A 21,692-nucleotide genomic window follows, 5' to 3' on the forward strand; every position below is an offset into this window, starting at 1 on the left:
CTTTTAAGCGTCAGCTAAACTAAATGTAATGTAATGTTATGCAGCCTCGAGTTCAGCGATTTAGCCTTCGCCGACCTGTCAATCACAGTAAACCTGCACTAAAGCATATTCTGCTGTATGGTCTATTTTACTCTAAAAGGGACCATCATTTACTAAATTAACATCACGCTGTATTGAAGAAGACTTGAAACTAGTGATGTTTACCATAAACTCATGTGTGCAATGTTATATGTATCTATGAGACTCTCATCTTTGTTTTCTTGCAAATAACTTCAATTTTAAGAAGATTATTCCAATAAAAGAATGGATAGATGTCTACATTAAAAGTGTGACTCAATAAGATACAGGATATCAGTCCATGAAGTATACTAAAAGATACAACAGCATAAAATATAAACCATCGGTAATATATACCAGGCTATATCTACAGTACACAGATCAACAGTAGCCTCTAGTGGTGAGACTATACTGAAAATCCCATTCTCTATCTCCCAATGTTCACTGTCCATACACACAGAGACACACACCTGTTGGTCTACATGTACACAAATGCACATCAGAAGAAATGCAGACACGCTGACTTGAGATAAAGCCCTATCGATTCGATCAGCATCCTCTGGAGAAATTAGAATGGGGAAACCATCCAATCGCATTACTTGATCATTCTAGTCTTCACTGCCAGCCTCTTGGTCTACCTGTGGTAAGCACAAGACATTGATCATGGAGAGGACAGAGACTGGAATGAGATCAGCACAGAGGGGCAGAGCAACAACAAAGAGTCAGGGAGATAAAGTGAGGCAAGCTGTGCTGTTGACAACAACCTGCCCCCACCTCCCAGTGGTGTACTGCCTCTCTGTACGGGAGGCTTGGAACACTGTGTCTATAGGAGCAGTGGACCTCAGTGTCATGTAATCCCTCAGGAACAAAGGGGGATCTGACAGGCACACATTATGCAACGAAACACCAACAAACGCGTACGTACAAATAGAAGACGCGTGCATAATCTCATGCAAGTAATCTCTGAAAAAAATGCACACAAACCACAGACAAAGGCTGTGATGTTAATTTATGATCATTCGAGACAATATTGCAGGATCATGGATATTCATAATTTAAGGCGCAATTCTTTTTATTGCTCTTTTTTGTGTTTTATTTGATCAAGATCGAATATCAGTTTTGTCAGCTACAGTAGACATTCTTAATTAAAATAATAATGTTTTTTTATAATATTTCTATTTATTTATGTCTATTAAGAATTATTAATGATGTTAACATCATTGTTTCAGACCTTCAGGTTCAAAGTGCTCATATTTTGCATTAAGCTTGCATAAAGCACACAAGCACATTTGTCATTAGAAATTCAGATTTCAAAAGTCCTCTCTCATAATGTGATAAAAATTTTTCCTTGGCGCCTCTAGATTTCAGATTTCTATCGAAGCCTGTTTGCATGACTACATAACTGTACAAGGTCACGGTGGAAGAACTTTGGTTGCCCACTGATGGTCGACCCCGCAGAGAGGCTCTGTCGTGTATTGCTCATTTGTCTTCGTGGTAGTGGTGGTTATCAGCTGTAAGATGGCCTAGTTTGACTTGCATTCACATGATAGAAGAGGAGGTTCAGTGTAACTAGACACCAGATCGTGTGATGCAGGGCATCCTGTTGAGATGTTACAAAGTTGATTTGAGCTCAGTGGTCATTGACACACGCCACACCCTTCCTATTGCTGCAGTAATCTTATTTCCTATCTAATAAAATAGAAAAGATGCAATATTTACATAGAGACATTACAAACCATGTATGTTTAACATGAAAACAATTACATTGATAATACGACAACATCCTTGATAGTATACTGTATTATGCTGAAAGATCTGTGAGCTGCTGTCATTTCTTTTCCTTGTTTGCCGTTTCTATCAATTGTGAGGAAGACAACGTGAATACGTCCACAAAGTGGGTTCTGACTTTAAAACTTGCATCCAAGATACTTTACTGCTAGCATCGACACAACTAATCCTTCAGTGAAATATTAAATCTTCCCTAATCACGTTCCTTTCACTGACAGTCTGTTAATTCTCTGATGCAATGACCCTTTTTCTCCAACAGAGTGAGCCAGAGAGCCGCCATAGCAGAGCAGCGCTTAACAGGCAGAACTCCTCTGGATGCTGATCTCATGCACTTCCCCCTTGCCTCACACAGCACAGAAAGGCTTCATTGTAGAGAGTTAGCTCTTCATGCTGCTCATCTGCATCACTCTGTGACTCACAGGACCTAAATGTATGACAAAAGCGTGTCTGTCTTTTTAGTGCGTTGTTATGCAGAATTTACGCTTAATTAACTTATATATGTGTGTGTCACGTAACTTTCCATCATGGTTCTCTCTCTCTCTCTCTCTCAGGAATATAACTAGTTTGTTCTGCAGCATTTAGGCTACATCATAAACAAATACTCGAACAATATCAGGAAGTAAAGTAATTTGCATTCAAAACTCTACCAAGAAATGTTCCCGCTGTTATTATCCAACTGTCATAAAACAATGGTACTTCAAAAATAAATCCGTGACTTCCTTTAATACCAAAAGCAAATCCAAAAGGACAGCACAAAAAGCTTTACAAAAAGTGTGCCAAAGGAAACCCTGAACCAAAGCAGTAAACTGTTTATTCATGACAGGCGGTGTCACATCTATTAACAAGTACCTTCAACAACCAGCGGTACTTCCCTGGAGGGTTTGTTTTAAGTTCTCCCTTCCTTTCATGAAACTACATCTTGAGAATGTCAAATACAGAATCAATAGAGAGGCTTGGGGAAACACCGCCTTATGTCCACAGTTCTTTTCTATACATGCAGTATTCCACAGTCTTGCCTTTACAGCACTGCAGGGACCTCGGGGCACGTATAACCATTCAAAAGGGCAGAAACACTGGCTAAGAATGGAGACATGTTGTACTATTACACATTGAAAAGCAAATGTAAACGAAAGAAGGTTTAAGCACAAAATATAGCTTTTGTCATCAAACAAGTATAAATCCTATTTATTGACATTTAAAAGGCACTATGCTAATGTGATCTTAAAAAATAATACAGTATGCTTGCAAGATCCCTTTTGTAAGAAGTATGTATATCATCCACTTAGCTGTTATCACCACATTGTCCAGACAGAAAAAATGATAGCTGATTGTGCGGGCTGCTCTCAAAGCAAAGTAGTTGGTTTCAAATTGCCAGTGGATCTAATAATAGCTCAAAACAGTGACCCAACTCTGGCTTTGTGCCTTCTTCCAGATATGAGGAGGAACAAGTGTGGGAGCAGTCAGCCCACGGGGTACTGAAATACACCAACAAACAGCTGAACGATAAGCTTAACTTTATTGGATATAATCTACGATGATGCAGGCAAAAAATTCCACCACTCCTTCAAAAATGCAATTAAAGTTCGACATTAAGTTTGATCTCGACTGAACTTATTTTCTGTCAGACAAAGTGGAGCAAATAAGTTACAGTTGTAACAATGTACACAAAGCACTGCACTCAAAGTAAGCTTTTAGACGTATCATAACCACATATGATTATGGGTTCACGTGTTAATCAAACACCTTGATGAGTGCCTAATCCTGTCTGATAATATCCAAATAAGACTGGGTTTCAGTCAGTGGTTTATGGTCGGCAAATGCAGCAAGGGTCTGAACTAGATAGGCGAGAACTCAAGGCCGCAGTTAAACTAAGTGTAAGAAAGAAACATAGCGGCTGACACAGACGAAATGTGAACTGATGTACATATGGCATGTAACAAGCCTAATTGATCAGTTATTGTAGGTGCAATGTGCTGCACTGAGTATCCGATATTAACCCCAAAACTGCAGGATGCCAACTTCATTCAGCCTGCATGAAAATAAAAAGCTCATACATATCATATCCTTCTTAACAGCCTGATCTCTGGGATAAGTCCAGGAGGCATGATGCCATCTATAAATCATATGTTATGTTGTAATTATTATGTAACACGTCTGCTTTTTTAGGAATGGTCCAGGGTGCTCTATCAGCATGTGGTGTATAAGTGGCACACTGGACTACAAAACAGACCACGTTAGGACAGACTGCTTTACATGCAAAGCTATATAGCCTGAGCTAAGAAGCTACGCTGTAAGAGCAGCGAGGGGGACCAGTGCTTGTCACAGCACGGCAGTCAACATGGTATCATCCTGGCCACTGAAAGAATAGTAGGCCCTCCCCTTCAACGTGTCTTGCCTGGGTTTCTGGATTAGCCCAAGCTGGTAGTCTTAAACCTCGCATGCAACGTGGGTATCAGGGTCTTCCAGGAAATCGCTCGCGCTCACAAATGAAATGCCACAAAGCCTAAAAGCAGGTGAATTATTTACATCAATAAGTTGCTAGCAAGCAGTAGCTAACGTTGGGTTGCTAGCCACTTGTATAGGTCAGGTGGGAGGATCACACAAGAAAACGATCCAGTTAAATTGCTACCATCAAATGTAACGTTACAGACATTTCGTTACGGCCTCTTTCGTTTTTACCACAGCTCCCAAATGAAATAGCAAGCAGCTGAATGAGATGCGGTCTAATATTAAAAAGGAAACGCAATGACCCTGGGCTACTGTACAGTTAGCTTAGCCGCACTACCTAGCAAAGGATGGAGAAGCGAAGGCGAAGTAGCCCGTTCACGTTACCTTATTTATTCCACTGGCGGTGCAGCTCTTTTGCTGGTGTCATCCGACCGACACAGCCGCCGTTAAGTGACACACTGGGGTCTCTCTCTTTTTTTAAACTGTTCAGTCCCAATAGTGTTTTATAGAATACAACAGTGTTCATGGTTTGTAACGACGTTACTATTGAAGACGGACGTTGGTTGACAAAATCTGTATCTTTTAAGTCATATTGTGCGCTGCGAGTGCTGGAGCGAGTCCATGGGTTAAACCATTCGCTCAGAGAGAGGGGGGGGACTGAATGAAGTGCTGAAGTTTGCGTTCTCAATCTGATACCAATGTGACGTTTAGTGTACCGTAGGGCGGACATGTTAAATCAGCGCATATTATTGTGCACTCTTAACTAGTTGTGAGTGACAACACAAGTCTTACTAAAGCTGCGAGGTATATGTTGTACACCGTTTCGGTAATTATTGATCGTAGGTTTCGGTGCAGCTCTTCCTCCACAACGCGCTGATACAAACACGGGGAAGCTACGGAGCAACTGTGTCGCTGACCATGGTGCTAAAAGAAAACAATCGATTATGGGTGCGTCCCCCTCAGAGGTCATGCCCGTGCCATTCAGTTATTGTTACCTATTTATCGCTGTAACAACTTGGAAATATTCCTGAAACTATCCCAGACACTTTCTTTCAAACTTATATGTTGTGAATTACGTACATTGTTTCAAGAGATCAGTTCAGGCTAATTGACGTGAGGTTGTGCAAATTATTTGATTACTTTAATCATCTTTAATTTAATGACAACATCAGTATTTTGTAGTCAAAGACATTTCTTTAGTTTTGTTTTTCGCCTTCAGTTGTTGGATTGAGGTAAAACTATGGAGTTAAACAATAGATAGCACTTTATGTCCCCGAAAAAAGCATTAGAAGAAAAGAGTGCAAAAAAACTAAAGTTACTAGGCCAAGTATCCTGCCTCATCCCTCATAGATGTGCTGGGACATTTTGTTGAATAGATAATTGATTTTAAAACGATTACTTTGGGGTTTGGGCCTGTTAGTCATGGGGCATCTTAAGACATTTAAATTCTAACCAAACTAACTGGCAGCCTTGCAGATGTAAATTAAAGGGAGGGCAAGGTCAACAATTATATTTTACTTTTTATTCAATTGTATATATATATCTTATTTGTATAACATATCACAAACATTTTACTTCAAACTGAAGCGTCTACTACTGAAAAGATTCCAATGACCACTTGTGCATCTCATCACAAGGATTCACCCATCTTTTCTTTTTTTTCATGTCCTCAACTAAAGTATGCATGTTTTCTTCAAAACACACTTGACTTTGTTTGTAACTGCTCTGTCAAAAATGCTGCATTCATGAATCATAGGAAATACAATAATCATAATTCACACTTGCAAATGTAAAGGTTTCCATCACTTTAAGTGTGTGGTCCAAAAGTCTTAACTGTTTTAATTGGCTGGATAGCTTTCATCCATCCCTGACTGAGTAACATGTTTTAATGAATATGCTTATTTCTAAAATGACCCAAAGTAGATTCATATTTAGGATAATTGTCTTGTCAACAAACTTAAGCCCACCCAAAAGGGATGTCTGATGGAGAATCAATGGGTGACCATAGTAATGACAAGAAAACAATAATAGTAATAATAGTTTTGAGATGCATATTTTAAGCACAGAGTGACCACTGGTCATCCACCAAAGTGATTGAGAATACTATGTAATTAATTGTTCAAATATGAATATAACAAACAACTGTTACATAATAAATCATGTGACATATATCTACGATTACCGACCGGCACTTGAAAGCAGCATTTCACCCATTGAAGTCTGCTCCGTGGGTATTCCCATATGAAGTGAACGCAGCACAAGACGACAGTAGACAGAGGTGAAAAGTGTGGATCATGTTTTCATTCCAGTGGAGGCATACCTGAACGGCAAAGGACATTGTGCATAGAGACCAGCAGGGCGGTTAGCGGGTCACGTCGAGGTTCTGTACACAAAAAGAAGACATTGATGTTGTTGTTAGCCATCCAGCTGGCACGAGCTGAAATTTGTTAGCTAGCTAACGGAGGACCCTGTTAGCTAACCGCCACCATCGTCGCTCCTAGCCAGCTGTGCATCGCCCCGTCCTCCTACGATGGGAAACACAGCGACTGCCAAGAAAGGCAACGAGCAAGAGAGCGGTGAGTACCTGAAAATCATCCAGCTGGCCTTCTGGCCGGCTCGCGTTGGCTATTCTACAGCGTTAGCATATCATAAAGTCATTGGAGTGCAGCCTTTAGCGGTGGTTGTCCAGTGGTCGCAGACAGCAACGTTACAGTAATATGGGCTGCAGAGAAGAACCATCTTTGTTCGGGCAGTTTAGGTTCGTTAGCTCCATTGTTGTGGTGCCTGTTTGGTTATCTCACTTGGTAACAGTGCCACAGATGATGGCACTTTACAGACAATTATTGAAAGTAATAATTGAGCAAATGACAGTGAGGTCCTCGCCATCCTGTTGAAGGTTTCCCCACAGCAGTGAATGCAAAGAGATGCTTGACTCAACGATTTGAAGGGTTTTATTTTCGCCCACTCTGTAACGTGTAACTGAAGTTATACAAGCACAATGTTTAATTTCCCCCCAAAAAGTGAATATCAGCTTCATAGAGCCATAACGTTGCGGCACAAGGCCGAGTCACTGCCAACAACAACAGGTACCTGATAGGGCTGAGAGACAAGTTGACCAGATGGCTGCTTGATTTGGTTAAAGCAGGCTAATGATGGCAATAATGGTGGTGAATGTGTTTTTGGTGTCTAGTGATGCTTTGTTTTCCAAACAAGGGCTGCAAAATGGCTAGCAAGGTTTTCTATCCAACCCCATTTACTTGATGGGTCATCTCAGCTGTCAACAAGTTTACTGTAAATCAAAATGCTATGCCTCGATTGCTGCTTTCTTGCAGTGACATTAATGTGTTGCCTTGGTGCTATAACATCAAGGAGAGGTAGCTCCCGTCCTAGTCAAATTGCACCTGTTGAATACCAATTTTTCAATCTGAAGTGCTCCATCAATCACTTAAAATCAATAGCCAGAGGCCACTGTGTTGTGTTTAGTGTTCATTTGTCAGTAATGACCAAACTAATCCACTAAACTGTCTGTCCGGAGAGCACTGATCTTGACCTGCTTTCTGGTTGGCAGTAGTCCTTGCAGTCTTGTTATTCAAGGTACCTGTAGTTTCTGCAGGGAGGCATTGAAAGGTGTGTACAATAATAGTGTGACTCAAACTGCCAGGTACAGAAACAAGCTGTTAAGACTTTGTTGTTGTCATTTATATTTCTGTTTGCATTTGATATATTTAATAATTCAGAGTGCACACATTCCTGTAACAAACCTGCATTTCCAGTACACTATCTATTAAAAATGGAAACAAATGTGCAGCATTAGGGTCAGTTCGTCAGGGTGACTTTAAGCATAGGGGAAAGCTCTTTAAAGAACTGCATAGTTAAACTTTACCACCAGAGAGCACGATAACCTGGAGATTATTTTGCTCTAAGTCAGAGAGTGGGTGTTGCAGGCCTCCAGTTTCCTTATCAGCACTCTGAATGCACCACACATTTTGACATAACCATAAGAGGCTGGCCTTTTTGTGTGCTTTGCTTACTTTATACACCTTTTGTCAAAACAACAACACCACCATTTGCATTTCAGACCAATAAGTGTTTTTAACACCACATAGAGAAAGTAGATATGCAGTTGGCCGTTTGAACTGAAGCGGAGGACTTGAACAGGAAGCTTAATTGTATGTGGTTAGCCAAGCATTGCAATGCACTTGACTACATACAGGAAGTTCGTATCACTCATTGGTCTTCAGTCTGAAAACGGTTATTTTTTGCCTGTCAGCCTTTTCCCTCACGCAGCAAGAAATTTGTCTCAAAATGGCCCAGGGAAAGGACCAATCCTTCGCCAGTCGCCTTTTCCATAGATGTCGTAAGAGTAGCCAAGAGCAGAGGGGACAAGAGAGTGAGGTGCCTCATATATCTGAGTTCACCATCATGTGGGATAAGTTCAGTAAGTGCTTGGGCGTGTTGCTTTTACACTTAAAATGTTACGGCTGCCATCTGCAGCTCTAAACCGGACGAGTGTCAGCCTGTGTTTGTAGTTTTTTGTGTGTCGGAAAACTGATTTAGATTAAGTTTCACCAAGTGGAGTATTAGTCTAATGTGGTACAACTCTTTAAACAAGTTTGGTAAAGCTCTAAGTTTGAGTATTTCTTTGATATTTAGTAACATAAGCGTTGTAGAACGGGCCATTTGTGGTGCTTCAGTTGCTTGCATCATCTCTGTCCTGTCATTTTTGTGTGATGTTTTTCAAGTATGAAATGTGATTTGTGTGTGCTCTGCACAATGTCTTTTCAATCACTGTTGTATAGTCTATGTGACAGATATTTGTAGTTTAAACATGTTGTTGAAAGATTGTAAAAGCTTCCTGCAATACTGCTAAGAAAGAAAAAGAAAGTTAGGTCTAAGTATTAAAGGCTACCTACTGTAAATAATCAACCCCATATTAACAGAAATATCCACTTATTGGCTGATTGTAAGCAACTAAAAACCCTTGACTATTAATAGGTTTTAGCTTAGTAGTCAATTATAGTCCATTGAAGAAATGTGTCTTCCAATCAATTATTGTGTTACTTCAAGGGAGACTATTTGAATAATGTTTAACTTCTGGTAGTTGTCCTCCTCTTTTTTCATTTTGTTATGTGTTGCATTCAAACCACTTGAATCTCAAATGTTCTTGTTTTAAGCACTTCATAAATGTTTCTTCCTCTCTTTCTCTTCTCCACCATTTCCATCCATGTGGGTGAATGTTCCTGCAAACCACTTGGTGAACTGTAGAGACTTTTGGTATGCTAATTTTTCCATGAGCCATCCTAAGTCACAGATAAAACGTTTATTCTACACTTCTACCACATCTAGGTATTACTAAGATTGGGGTTAGTTAGTAGTCTGTTAACATACAGCTTCCACATAGTCCTTCAATGCCAGGTATGCATTTAAATCAGCAACCACATACCAAATGCACCACCAACAAGAGATTAGATACCTGCCATGACTCTGTGACTTGGGACATCTCATGTCTGCTGTGACTTTCACAATGTCTTTCTAATGCCTGCACTGTAGCCTCAGTTATGTTCTCTATTTTATCTTTTTTTCTTCGCCCAGTATTACTGTCTCCTTCCTTTACTCGCATCTACTCCTGAAAGGGATGCAGAATAGCTTTTATTTGAATTGGCCAATTCTTTAAAGTCAACAAGAGCCTTTTGCATCACTTTATTAATTAAAATTCCCTGGTTAGACGTGTGTTTTTGAGTGTGGGGGGGAGGGGGGTTATGTTTTGTTGTTTTGTCAAGTATATTCCTGCATCCTCGGTACTTGACATTTGCTTGACCTTAAAATGCATTTGTTTCCCTCAACATGTGAACTGCCTTGGTTTATTTTCCCGAACGCGTTAAAGTGCCCCAGTTTATTTTCCTCAACATGTTAACTGATACTATGCGAGTACAAAAAGGCTGATTGTTAAAACCCACATCTGTCTCTTTTTATAGTGAAAGAGTTCTTAGCTAAAGCCAAAGAAGATTTTTTAAGAAAATGGGAGTGTCCACCACAGGTAAGTTGTTTGCTACCTGATTGCGTAATTGTACTGTGACACTAAAGGACATTTATTGTGCAAACATCACCCAGATTGTGTGTTTTTACTCAGAGCTTCGTGGAGACAAAATGCCACATAAGAGCTGCACTGACACCAAATGTACATGCTGAAATAAAGCATCTAAATCATCAGTTTGCTGTCTTCACGTCCACTGCCAATGTTTCCTCAGAGCACAACTGGCCTGGATGACTTTGACAGGTTCAAGACGCTGGGCACTGGTTCATTCGGGCGAGTTATGCTTGTCAAACATAAAGAAACAAATCAGTTCTACGCCATGAAGATCTTGGATAAACAAAAAGTAAGTGCATGGCTTTTAAAGAAATCTCTTTACCCATCTCATAAGAACTAGGGTCATAAATTCAGGTAGTCTGTGAAAAGCAAACTCCTGCACGCTTGACAAATAGTGTAACTACATAAATACAGCACATCTTGTAAAAGGAAATTGAACCTTTCCTCATGTTATCGTTGAAAACCTCAGAGGCGCTTCACATGAGAGTTTTGATCTTTTAATGCTGATGTGAGAGTCGTAGGAGGAGTTTAGCGTGTCCTCATGTAACAGTACACTGTTTCCTTGAATTTCACACAGTTGGCTTTAGAGGTAAAGCGCCCTGACTTTCGGTTTCAGCTGTATTGCTCAAAGACATTTATTACTATCGATGTCTGCTCACTTGGCTTTTTTTTTTGTCTGCACACTGAACTTTTATTAGTCCATCACAGGGGTCTTGAATTTAATTATGTGTTTTTCTTATCCTACTACTATGCTACTACTAAGCATGAACATTTCACATTGCTGCTGACTATTTTCCAAGGCATGCCATGCATGCACAGGTTTGCCAATGTGTATTTACTGCATCACAGGTTGCCATTGTTTTCCCTTTTAGCTATTTCAGTAGTGCATGCAAATTACGTTGTTTGAGATGCAGTGAGTAATTCATCACAGTAACAGTCATGACCAGGTGTTATATCATTGTGTGGTAATGCAGTTGAAACTGTGGATTGAGTTAATGTAAGACTTTTAAACTCAAGGACCGAGCAAATTAGGACATTCCTTTGTCATGTCTACTTTTTGCTTATTGTTGTCTGACAATATGGCTTGTGGATGCAATGCCATTTAACACCTGACTTTCAAGTCGGAGCTTCCCACCAACTCATCAATGCACCAGATGAATGTCATGGTGGGGGTTTCAAACTAATAACACCTTCAACAACAGACTAAAGAGAACAGTGCAAGTTGCTTTTCACACCTTACTGAAATTAATGGAAGCCAGCAGCTGACATGAGAGGACAGACATAAAATATAACGCATAAATAAAAATGCCATTCTTTAAATTGAGCTCAAACATGCAACACCTGTTTGTGGTTATTGACTTTTTAATCAGGCATACTCTCAAAGTATTTATTCATTTACGTTTGGGAAAATGATACATACATACTCGGTTATCAAGAAAACGCTGCGCTCAATATAACCGTAGTACTTACATTGTGTCTTGTGTTTTTCAGGTAGTAAAGTTGAAGCAGATAGAACACACACTAAATGAGAAGAAGATACTACAGGCCGTCTCTTTCCCCTTCCTTGTCAGATTGGAGTATGCTTTCAAGGTACATGCTGGCAACCACCTCTTGCAACTAACTATATGGTTACCACATTATCGTTGTTTTTTTAAATATCTTTCACCAAGGAATCCTAATGCTAACCTGACAGAAGTGTGTGTGTACATGTGCTACAGATAGTATAGTATTAATCTCAAAAGGACCAGCCAACTTTATGTTTATAATTGAAAACAACTTCAACCGAGAAGATAACCACATAATGTACTATTGTTTTTGTGATGTTTTATTTCCCTACTTGAAGACCACTTACCATTTAATATGCAAGTTCGATCAGTTGGTACAGGAGCTGCTTAAAGATGTCTTGCTTTGATTAACAGGACAACTCAAACCTCTACATGGTGATGGAATATGTGCCCGGTGGAGAGATGTTCTCACACCTCAGACGTATTGGAAGGTTCAGGTATAGTGTACATCTGAATTATGTTTGAGGTGGGTTTTTTTTGTAAAATGCTGTATCGGCCACTTATAACTGGATATCAATTAGCTAACTGTGGTCTGTCAATGTCCTGGATGGAATAGCTCAAGAAGGACATTATTTTCGGGCTATACAATAAATGATTGAGTTTGCTTGTTCACTCAGAGGAGACTCGTCTTCATATATTACACCAATGTCTTGACTGTCCACCCTCCATTCTTTCAGTGAACACCATGCAAGATTTTATGCAGCTCAGATAGTACTCACCTTTGAGTACCTTCACTCCTTAGACCTCATCTACAGAGACCTGAAGCCTGAAAACCTGCTCATAGATCAACATGGTTATATCCAGGTACACAGTCTGTGTAAAGTTGATAAAAGAAAAGTAAACTAAATGCAAAGGTATCAGTCATTAACAAGTTATGTTCGTAAACTATTAGTTTTAACTGAGAAGTTTAATCAGAAATTCATCACCTGCTAGTTGAAAACAACCAAGAAAGAATATGTGGACCTACTGCTTATGAATATAAAACCAGGTGACACAGAAAATAGCAAGAAGACACATTTAATTGGTTTCAGCCGAGTTGGATGTCTAAAAAAGAACAGATGTAGGCTTCTGTTGACTGCCATGGGTTGTAGTGTAGTACATGTGAACTTTGCCTTTTACGTCTTTACTTTTCTTATCATGCTCCCATTGTTCTTTCTTCAGGTCACAGACTTTGGCTTTGCCAAAAGAGTAAAAGGCAGGACCTGGACATTGTGTGGAACTCCTGAGTACCTGGCTCCAGAGATCATCCTCAGCAAGGTGAACCCTTTGTGCCCAATACAGCCCAAATACAGGTTTTGACATTCAGCTTTGAAGGGTCTTCACATTTATTTTTAGAGAAAAAGGTTCAGAATTTTAGGGATAGTAACCCCAATTTTATAACAATAACTTTAATTATATAGCATAGCATATTTCAAAACCAAGTTACAAGGTGCTTTACAACAAAGCAATAATAAATCTAAAAACATGTACAAGATATAAAACAGGATAACTTGTTTAAATGGATACAATCGGAGGGGAAATCCTGTCCGGGGCTTTGGTCGTTATCAATGTTTGGCCCAGAGTATCTGGGGATGTGAGGGGATATGAGTTAAAATCTGGATGATAGAGAGACAAGAGACAGCTGACTGGGTATCCAAGCAACGGTAAAGGTTCAAGCCCCACATCTGCTTCCCCATGATATCATGTGATATCAGTTATATCCTGTAGTATGTGATGCACCATTATTTTCACATCTTTTTGTATGGTGTGCATGTTTGAGATTTGAGAGAAACACATCTGTGAAGTTTCTCCTTATGTGTGTGATGCTACCCGATTTCAAAACCATTTAGGATTTGAAACTCCTGTAGTCTGAGCCCGGCTTTAATACGATTAAAAGCCCCGCAGCAGTGTTTTGTATAAGTTGCAGTCTTTGAAGGTTTTGCCTGCTGATATCGATATAAAGTGTGGTAGATAAATGCTGCAGTACAATGAACCTAAACATATAGACAAGACAAACAATAAGCTTTTTTTTGCATGAAAATTATACATTTATTTTTCTGTTCATGACTCCAGGGCTACAACAAAGCTGTGGACTGGTGGGCTCTTGGAGTTCTCATCTATGAAATGGCTGCTGGTTACCCTCCCTTTTTCGCTGATCAGCCGATCCAGATCTACGAAAAGATTGTGTCTGGCAAGGTATGCAGAGATGGTTACATAATCACCACCATCAACTTGCCATTCTGTGTTTTTATTGCTCTTTTGTATACTGTAACCATATGTTAGTTATATTAAATGGGTGAATAGCGTGTGTCTTTGTGTTGATCATGCTCGGTAATTCCCATTTTTCGCTCCTGTAGGTACGATTTCCTTCTCACTTTAGCTCCGACCTGAAGGATCTGCTGAGAAACCTGCTCCAGGTAGACCTGACCAAGAGATTTGGCAACCTGAAGAATGGTGTGAATGACATAAAAAATCACAAGTGGTTCTCCCAAACAGACTGGATTGCCATCTATGAGAGAAAGGTAGGTAGTCATTGTGTCATAACATGATTGTAAACCCGGAAACATTTAGTGACTAAATTACTATCCATCATTTGGTCCTTTAGTAAGGACCAAATGATTTAACTGCCAAACCATGATGGGTTTGGCAGTGAAAACACTATTTGCTGAATGTATTTTATGATGACTGAATTTTAGGACCACCATTTTGAAAACTATTTTAGACCGAAAATGCTTTTTAATTTGAGTCACATTTACTTTTTTTCATAGTTTTAAACTCATTTAAAACATTTTTGTCCAGTTGTAGTTAACATTCTAATCAATGTTAAATGTTTTCAAAATGTTTTTTTCTTTAGTCTTAGTCTGATTTTTTTTTGTCATCAGATTATATTGATATATATTATATGTCTAGCCAAAACCAATAGTTTTGTTTGTTATTTTAATTAAGATTTTTTTTCTTTGTCATTATCTGATTTGAAAACAACACGTTAAGAGAATAAGTAAAAATATACATTTAGCCAACCACCTAACTCACAAACATTATGCATTATACTAATCTTTTTATTCGTCAACGCTATTTCATGTTTATATTGTCACAACTGGTGTTTAATAAAGTCTGTAACTTTTCATCCTCGTGTAATGTTAGTCCTGGGGGGGAAAAAAAGGTGTGCGATCATATTTCGTCATAGTTTTCGTTAATAAAATTAACACCGATTTTTAAAGGATGTCAACCAATGTCAATTTGTAACCACTTGATCAGATCATAACAAGTTCTGAATATCTGGTATATTGGAAAACCGCTGACTTTAACCAAACGACAGGTTTGGTTAAAGTCAGCTCCGATATATTAGTTCATCATGTATGAACACCGGATTATGATCCCCCACTAATTTAAGGTCCCGTACCACCTCCTAAATATTTCTCACATTTAAAATGAGACAGTTGGCATCACACCAATGCACACAACCCTCTTTATCATTTAAAGGACTAATGAAGTTTAGTATTTTAACAGAACATAATATCCCATGTATAAACACCAGCCATTGTTTGCCAGACTTGAATTAATAATCCGAAAACAATTCCTTACTTTCTTCTGCATTTTTAGGTTGAAGCTCCCTTCTTGCCGAAGTGCAGAGGTCCGGGAGACACGAGCAACTTTGACGATTACGAAGAGGAAGACATTCGTGTCTCGCAAACAGAAAAGTGTGCAAAAGAGTTTGCTGAGTTCTAGTAAATGGGCAAGAGCCCCGTCAGGCTCACACGTTTCGGGATATTTGCACTCTCCTGAGGGTTAAGGTGGAACTGAGGCCATCGCGTGTTCAAAACAAATGCCTCGTTCCTTCATTCCACACAGCTGAATGAGGTCCTTCTTGCCATGATCCTGCGTGCAGTAAGCACTATCCTATACACGGGCACATTATGCAGACATCCCTTGTGCTGCAACACAAAAAATACTAGACCACGTTCTCATCTTTTGTCTTTCTTTCCTCTGTTTTTAGTTTTTCCGTACGCCGCTCCCTTCTCCTTATTTCGATTTAAATAATGATTTGGAAAGCAACATGAAGACTAATCTTATGCCCATTTTTTTAAATGGCACCAAAAGTGAATGATTGTATTAGCTGGTATTGCACATATTGTGATTTAAGCTTTGGGAAAATGGAAGGGATTGTTTTGGTTTGCATCTCTGATAATGAGTCTTGCCAGTTATATTTCGTCTGTTCCATGACTGGGTGTGTTTTAAGGTTCAGTTTATTATTCCTCAATCATGAACACTTTAACATCAACCATTATTCATCATTCTGGTGTCCTTATGACCTAGAAGTGTGTGTGTGTGTTTGTGCATATAGATATATATACACGTATTTGAGACATACAATCTTCAAACACTTTGTGTTGTTATAGCATGACCAAATTCCAAACGAAGAAACTGGTGCTTAGTGAAAGCAGAGCAACACTGATGGCTTCTTGAAGTTTCTGAGTTTTAGCACCCAGACATTCAGTTCTTGAAGAGATGAATTAACAGTGACAAGTGTTATTATAGAGCAGAAACTTGTCAGTGCTGTATTAGCTCAATTGTAGCATTGTTTTATCCATATCTAGTCGCATCTCAGACTGGGTGTGGAATTAAATGAAAGGAATGAGAATATATATTTTTCAGGGACAACTCTTGTTTCACAAGGAAGGAAAACTAAAGGTGTTCACTCCGCACAACGGGGTCCTCTGTTTTTGGTACGTCCAATGTATGAATTGTATTGACATGGCATAATTGCTGAAAGATCACTTTGTTAGGTTTTCTTGAGAGTATGTTGCTGTGGATGCGAAGCAGTGTTGGTCACACGGACATATTGTGTCCGTTCTGGGTTTCTTTCCGATTTGTGTTTGTAAATTACACCGTGCTCTGAGAAGACATGTGCAACTGCCATATTTGTTTTATTTTTAATTTTACGTTTGCATGTTTGTTACATTTGTATAGCAGTGTCACAACAAGCTAATAGTGCCCTGAAGATTTCCCCATATTTTTAGTTGTTGTGTTTTGTTACCTTTTTTTAATAGTTTCATAGCCTGGGATGTTGATGCATTAGATCTTAGATTTTATCTGAGTGACATATTCCTCTAAATAATCCCATGGAAGCAAAACTAAACCATTAACCATGAAATAATAACTGAAATATCATAACCTTAAAGTATTCATCTTGGTCACCACTTGGTTGAAACATACTTACCTCAACTATAGTTTGTAGTCTCTTTGCATCATTTTTAACCAATTTGTACACTGTGATGAAGCAATATTTGCTCTCTCTTCCTCGCAAAATGGCTCAGGCTAAGTCAGGTCAGTAAGAAGACGTTAACAGGCAAATGTTGTTGTCTTGTTACAGATTTTCAATGGGAATAAGGTCAAAATAGTGTGACTTTTGAAGAATATTTTCATTGGAAATTCCTTCTGTTAAGTTATTGTCTACACATATTTAATTCAAGTGAAATATAGGTTTTATGAGGGATTTTTCTATACAGAGCACCACCTATTCCCCTGAATTCGGACACATTGCCTGTTCTTGCTGCTGAAATGGAGTGACTAATTGATATGTGTATTTGACAGGCGATTAGAGAATTTGTATGTCAAAAGGTTTAATACCTACAAGGCCAAGGTGTCCGCTTGTTGAACTTCCAAAAGTCAGAAAAGACCTGATTGCTCTTGCTTCTGTGATCGGTTGATATTCTCGAGTGAAGTTTGTCCCTGCCGTCCACAGGGAGGTGAGAGTTTGAGGTCATTTCTGCAGGTCGGACACTCAGGGTTGTGGGGAAATCAAAGTGTTGCATTTCACATAGTGTTGGAAACAATAATGCATTGTTGACAGTCTTTAAATTTAATAAGTCTTCTGAAGTTTAGATCATTATTTGACATGGTGCTCAAGTGTCTGGATGAGAAAAATGCAATTTAATCAAGTTCAACAATCTTAGACAACCAAATGTGAAAAAGGTTTGGTGGCTGAATGCTTTTTGTTTTTTTTTCTTCTTTTTAAGATACTAATGTGTTGTATATTTTTATTGGCTATGGCTGAATTAAAACTGAAATTGAACACATGATGACATTTGATTTAGCCCCGGTTTCATTTCTAAAGGCGCAACTGTTTTATATACTATTTTAATTTATTTTAGAGATATCTAATAAAATTAAATTTTAAATGTTTTAACTCAAAAGTGTAATTTACAGTGAATATATCGGGTTATTTATTTGAACCACTTTTTAATTTGCCCTTATTAGAAATAAAACATTTATAGAAATGAAAAAATGCTCACCAGTTGATACACATTGATGCCTCTCATGCTAATTTACAAATGTAGCCTTTTAGGTTAACTTTTTTTCTTATTTTTCTGAACCTTTTTGTTGTATTTTATTACTTTGGAAATAAACTTTTTTGTCAAGGGGATCCAACATGATTTTCCCAGTTTGAAGGGTGAACAGAATGTAATTGCAGAATCTATGACATTTTAATTTGGACAAACTTTGAAAACTACACCTGGGAATTCAGCATGTTTCAATCCAAACTGCCTGTGTGTAAATCTTCCCACAAAAATGTGTAGGAAATCCACAGCTCTTATGTGTTATGTATCCCTCATGTGTGTGATAATGTTTGTCATACTTGATGTAAATGATGGCACTTTTCCTTGTGCCACTTCACACTCCAGGAAATCCGTTTATGAGTTCTCCGTAGCTAGTCACACATGCCAGTATGGGATCAATAATCTGAAATGTCTGTATTTAGTTTGTGGGATATCTTTCACATAATTTAGAAGGCTGACATGTTTTTTCCCACCCATATTTACTTGTGTTTGCAAGGGGAATATACTTTGCTGTAGCAGATTTTATGTAATAAAGGATATGTCACTATAATAAATTCTTTTTATTATAACTAAAATTGTCGGTATTCAATGTGATGAAAAATATCGTATGTGTAGTAATTGCAGTGATGTACTTCAGCAGGTGCTGACCGGATCACGCCGAACTACGGATGCTGGCGTTGAAACTGTAAAAACTTCACTTCCCATGATTCTCTGCTGTCATGTGGGCGAAGGAAGCTAAACCGATGAAGAGGGCTAGTTGCCTTTACTTGATTAAATCTTGATTCTATCAAATGAATACCGACGTTTAATCATTTGTAAAACATCTCAGTGTTTAGGAAACTTTTTTGTTATCCAACGTTCTTGTATAGCTTGGACGCCCTGTTGTTGTTGTCAGGCAGGAATCACCTAAAATAAGGTAACGTTAACTGTTAACGTTAAATTCTGTATTAGCAAACCCAGCTAACTATCCCCGTTAGCTTAATACGAAATACGAAGAGGCAGCGATTCAATATATTAGCGTGACGTTATTTCATTATTGTGCTGTACTGTGTTGCTCCTTTCACTTTTTATCTGTAGCGTTGCGTGTCAGTTACAGCAATGTAATGTTGCATTCAACGTTATTCTGCTATTTTTTTAATCCAGCTAACAACGTGAGTTTCGGGTCGTTATATTCAGTGCATCTCACTCCGCTGTCAGACACAATACTAGCGTTAGCTTTGTCCCTTTAGCTTTGTTTAGCTAAAAACGTTTTCTTTTACCTGTTTGAACACCTGTACTTATTTAATGTTATTGCAGCGAAGACACCCAGCGAATGCCAGACTGAGAAAGAAAGGGAAACAATGACGGTGTTCGAGCTGCCGACCCACTGAGCTCTCGGAGAGAAGACATCTGATGAAAAATTACTGCAACGTTACAGATTGTACGCGACTCATTTCGCCTTCCTGTGGCTAGATTAGTACTTTAATTTAAAGCTGCATTGGCTCAATGAGAGTAGAAGCTGCCCTGGCCACCAGCAGTCTATCCAGAGCATCTGTTGGAGAGAAGCCTCAGCTTGTTCAGCTTTTAGTCCGAGTTAAATTGCTTTGACCATTTGTCCGATGCAGCATTAAATTAAACGCCTCAGATCCTTTGGTGGCTTCATCGAGAACTGTTTAAACTCATAATATCTCAAAATCCAAATTAGTGTATGGCTTTTTTTATGATACGAAACATGCAAGTCTGAAATACAACGGTTGTGTGAAATTTAATTAAATTAAAGTTGTATACATTTTTACTCGCGAGCTACTTCGACAGTTGTTTTCACTTAATGCGAAAACAACTGTGGAAAATAAGTTATTTTTGGGGAAAATTATGACTGTTTTTCCCCCCGTTTTGTAGGGGCAACTAACAACATTTTTTTATTGTAACACATCATTTATTCTCACACCTGTCATAGTGGCAATTGTAACAAGCAATAGCAGTTTACAGCTGACTTTTAGTTGAGATGATTTTGTGAAGACATGTTGTATTTGAGGAAATGCTTTCCACACTGTTTAAGGTGATTTTTGTGGAGAATATTGAACATTGATTTGAAGTTGCTGCATGGTGTAATGCCTGTTTGGATGAAGAGTATTATTGTATTAATTTATTCCCCCCCCCCCCCTTTTTTATTTTCTTACAAGCTGGCATGGAAGACAAGGCAAATGGCTCTGTTGACACCAAAAGGTATCATATCCAATTAGTCTTAAGACATTGTTTATGAAAAGATTTGAAAGAGTGTGTTAAACAGCTGAGTGTGCGTGCACATTAAGATGAATGCATTCACTGTGACTGTGCAGCCCAGTGGAGAACGGCCAGCTGCCGGACCCTGCCAACTGGGGGGTCGCTGACGTCGTCAATTACTTCAAAGCAACAGGGTTCGAGGAGCAAGCCACTGCTTTTCAGGATCAGGTTGGTGCTTTCTTCCTGCTTGTGATGAAAATATACAAAGATATCAGTCTGATACTTCTCCATCCACTTGACAGGAAATCGATGGCAAGTCCCTGCTGCTAATGACGCGTAACGACGTCCTGACGGGACTGTCGATAAAACTCGGCCCTGCACTGAAAATCTATGAGTATCACGTGAAGCCGCTGCAAACTCAACACCTCAAGAGCAACGCCTCGTAGCACCGCAGGCCAGCCCAACACCCACCTCAGTGACAATCATCGCGTCAGAAGACCCCAGGTTAGCTGCCACTTCACAAAGACTCCTCTGGCCACAGTGGCACCTTAACAGATTTTGAATGCTGTATGATTTTATATGCGTAGACTCCAAAACTGGGTTTCACATGGAGCACAGTCAGCTGTTTACCCTTTCATCCCTTCTTATTTCTCCTGCTTGAGATACTGTAAGTATTTTATTTTTGAGTGTGTTATTATTTGAAAGAAGCTGTGCAGGTATGATTTTTGTGTGTAAGTAAATGTGTTTGCGCGTGTGTGCAAAGTGAATTTAACCCATGCTGGTTTAAAAAAAAAAAAGTATTTGTATATAAGATGATATATAGTTGAAAAATGTTGTTGTACCTGAACACTTTGATACATGCAGAAAATGATTCTGGTACATCACGTTTTGCCCTGAAATCATTTTTTATGCTCTAAACTGTGCAGATAAGTCCATGAAACGTCATTAGCATGTAACAATGAAGCATTTTGTCAAAGAAACAAGGAGCCAAACAAAAACCTATTTGCTCCTGCAAACCTATATTATCTAGGCATGAGGCCTAGTGTGTATATATTATTTTGTTCCTACCTGTGGTGCTTTCCGAATTGTTGCCAAGACAACTGTATTGAAGTGTGTATGACCAATGTATATGTGCAACATAACACTGGAGTTTGAATATCTAAATCAAAGATTTGCAATAAATGGTGCTCTTTTCTCACAAAAGAACAATAACTGTACATTTAT

The 21,692-nt window shown here is 38.9% G+C and overlaps 3 protein-coding genes across 10 annotated transcripts in view; 2 read left to right on the forward strand and 1 right to left on the reverse strand.

Moving 5' to 3' along the window:
* ttll7 (tubulin tyrosine ligase-like family, member 7) overlaps window positions 1-5,000 on the reverse strand; it is a 68,003-nt gene extending 63,003 nt beyond the window's left edge. For all 3 annotated transcript variants that reach the window (XM_034531085.1, XM_034531086.1, XM_034531087.1), the window contains exon 1: window positions 4,678-5,000. The gene's annotated coding sequence lies outside the window, so the exon portion shown is untranslated. The remainder of the gene's footprint in view (window positions 1-4,677) is intronic.
* Window positions 4,239-18,013, forward strand: prkacba (protein kinase, cAMP-dependent, catalytic, beta a). Of its 4 annotated transcripts, none has more exons than XM_034531091.1 (11): window positions 4,239-4,358; window positions 6,603-6,869; window positions 10,269-10,330; window positions 10,542-10,670; window positions 11,873-11,971; window positions 12,301-12,383; window positions 12,624-12,750; window positions 13,108-13,203; window positions 13,999-14,121; window positions 14,283-14,447; window positions 15,529-18,013. In XM_034531091.1, exons 2-11 carry the CDS (start codon window positions 6,824-6,826, stop codon window positions 15,652-15,654), a joined length of 1,056 nt encoding a protein of 351 aa, XP_034386982.1. In that variant the 5' UTR covers window positions 4,239-4,358; window positions 6,603-6,823; the 3' UTR covers window positions 15,655-18,013. The 4 variants fall into 4 exon arrangements, with proteins under 4 accessions (XP_034386982.1, XP_034386981.1, XP_034386980.1 ...); XM_034531092.1 differs by lacking the exons at window positions 4,239-4,358; window positions 6,603-6,869 and adding exons at window positions 8,761-8,909; window positions 9,559-9,567; XM_034531090.1 differs by lacking the exon at window positions 4,239-4,358 and having other exon boundaries at window positions 6,463-6,869.
* Window positions 18,014-18,138: 125 nt separating this feature from the next.
* samd13 (sterile alpha motif domain containing 13) lies at window positions 18,139-21,671 on the forward strand. 3 transcript variants are annotated; one of them, XM_034531093.1, is made up of 5 exons: window positions 18,139-19,182; window positions 19,563-19,686; window positions 20,429-20,471; window positions 20,585-20,696; window positions 20,771-21,671. In XM_034531093.1, exons 2-5 carry the CDS (start codon window positions 19,659-19,661, stop codon window positions 20,912-20,914), a joined length of 327 nt encoding a protein of 108 aa, XP_034386984.1. In that variant the 5' UTR covers window positions 18,139-19,182; window positions 19,563-19,658; the 3' UTR covers window positions 20,915-21,671. The 3 variants fall into 3 exon arrangements, with proteins under 3 accessions (XP_034386984.1, XP_034386985.1, XP_034386986.1); XM_034531094.1 differs by having other exon boundaries at window positions 19,563-20,471; XM_034531095.1 differs by lacking the exon at window positions 19,563-19,686.
* Window positions 21,672-21,692: the final 21 nt, after the last annotated feature.

Source organism: Cyclopterus lumpus, chromosome 4 (genome assembly GCF_009769545.1).
Source record: "Cyclopterus lumpus isolate fCycLum1 chromosome 4, fCycLum1.pri, whole genome shotgun sequence".
NCBI lineage: Eukaryota > Metazoa > Chordata > Actinopteri > Perciformes > Cyclopteridae > Cyclopterus > Cyclopterus lumpus.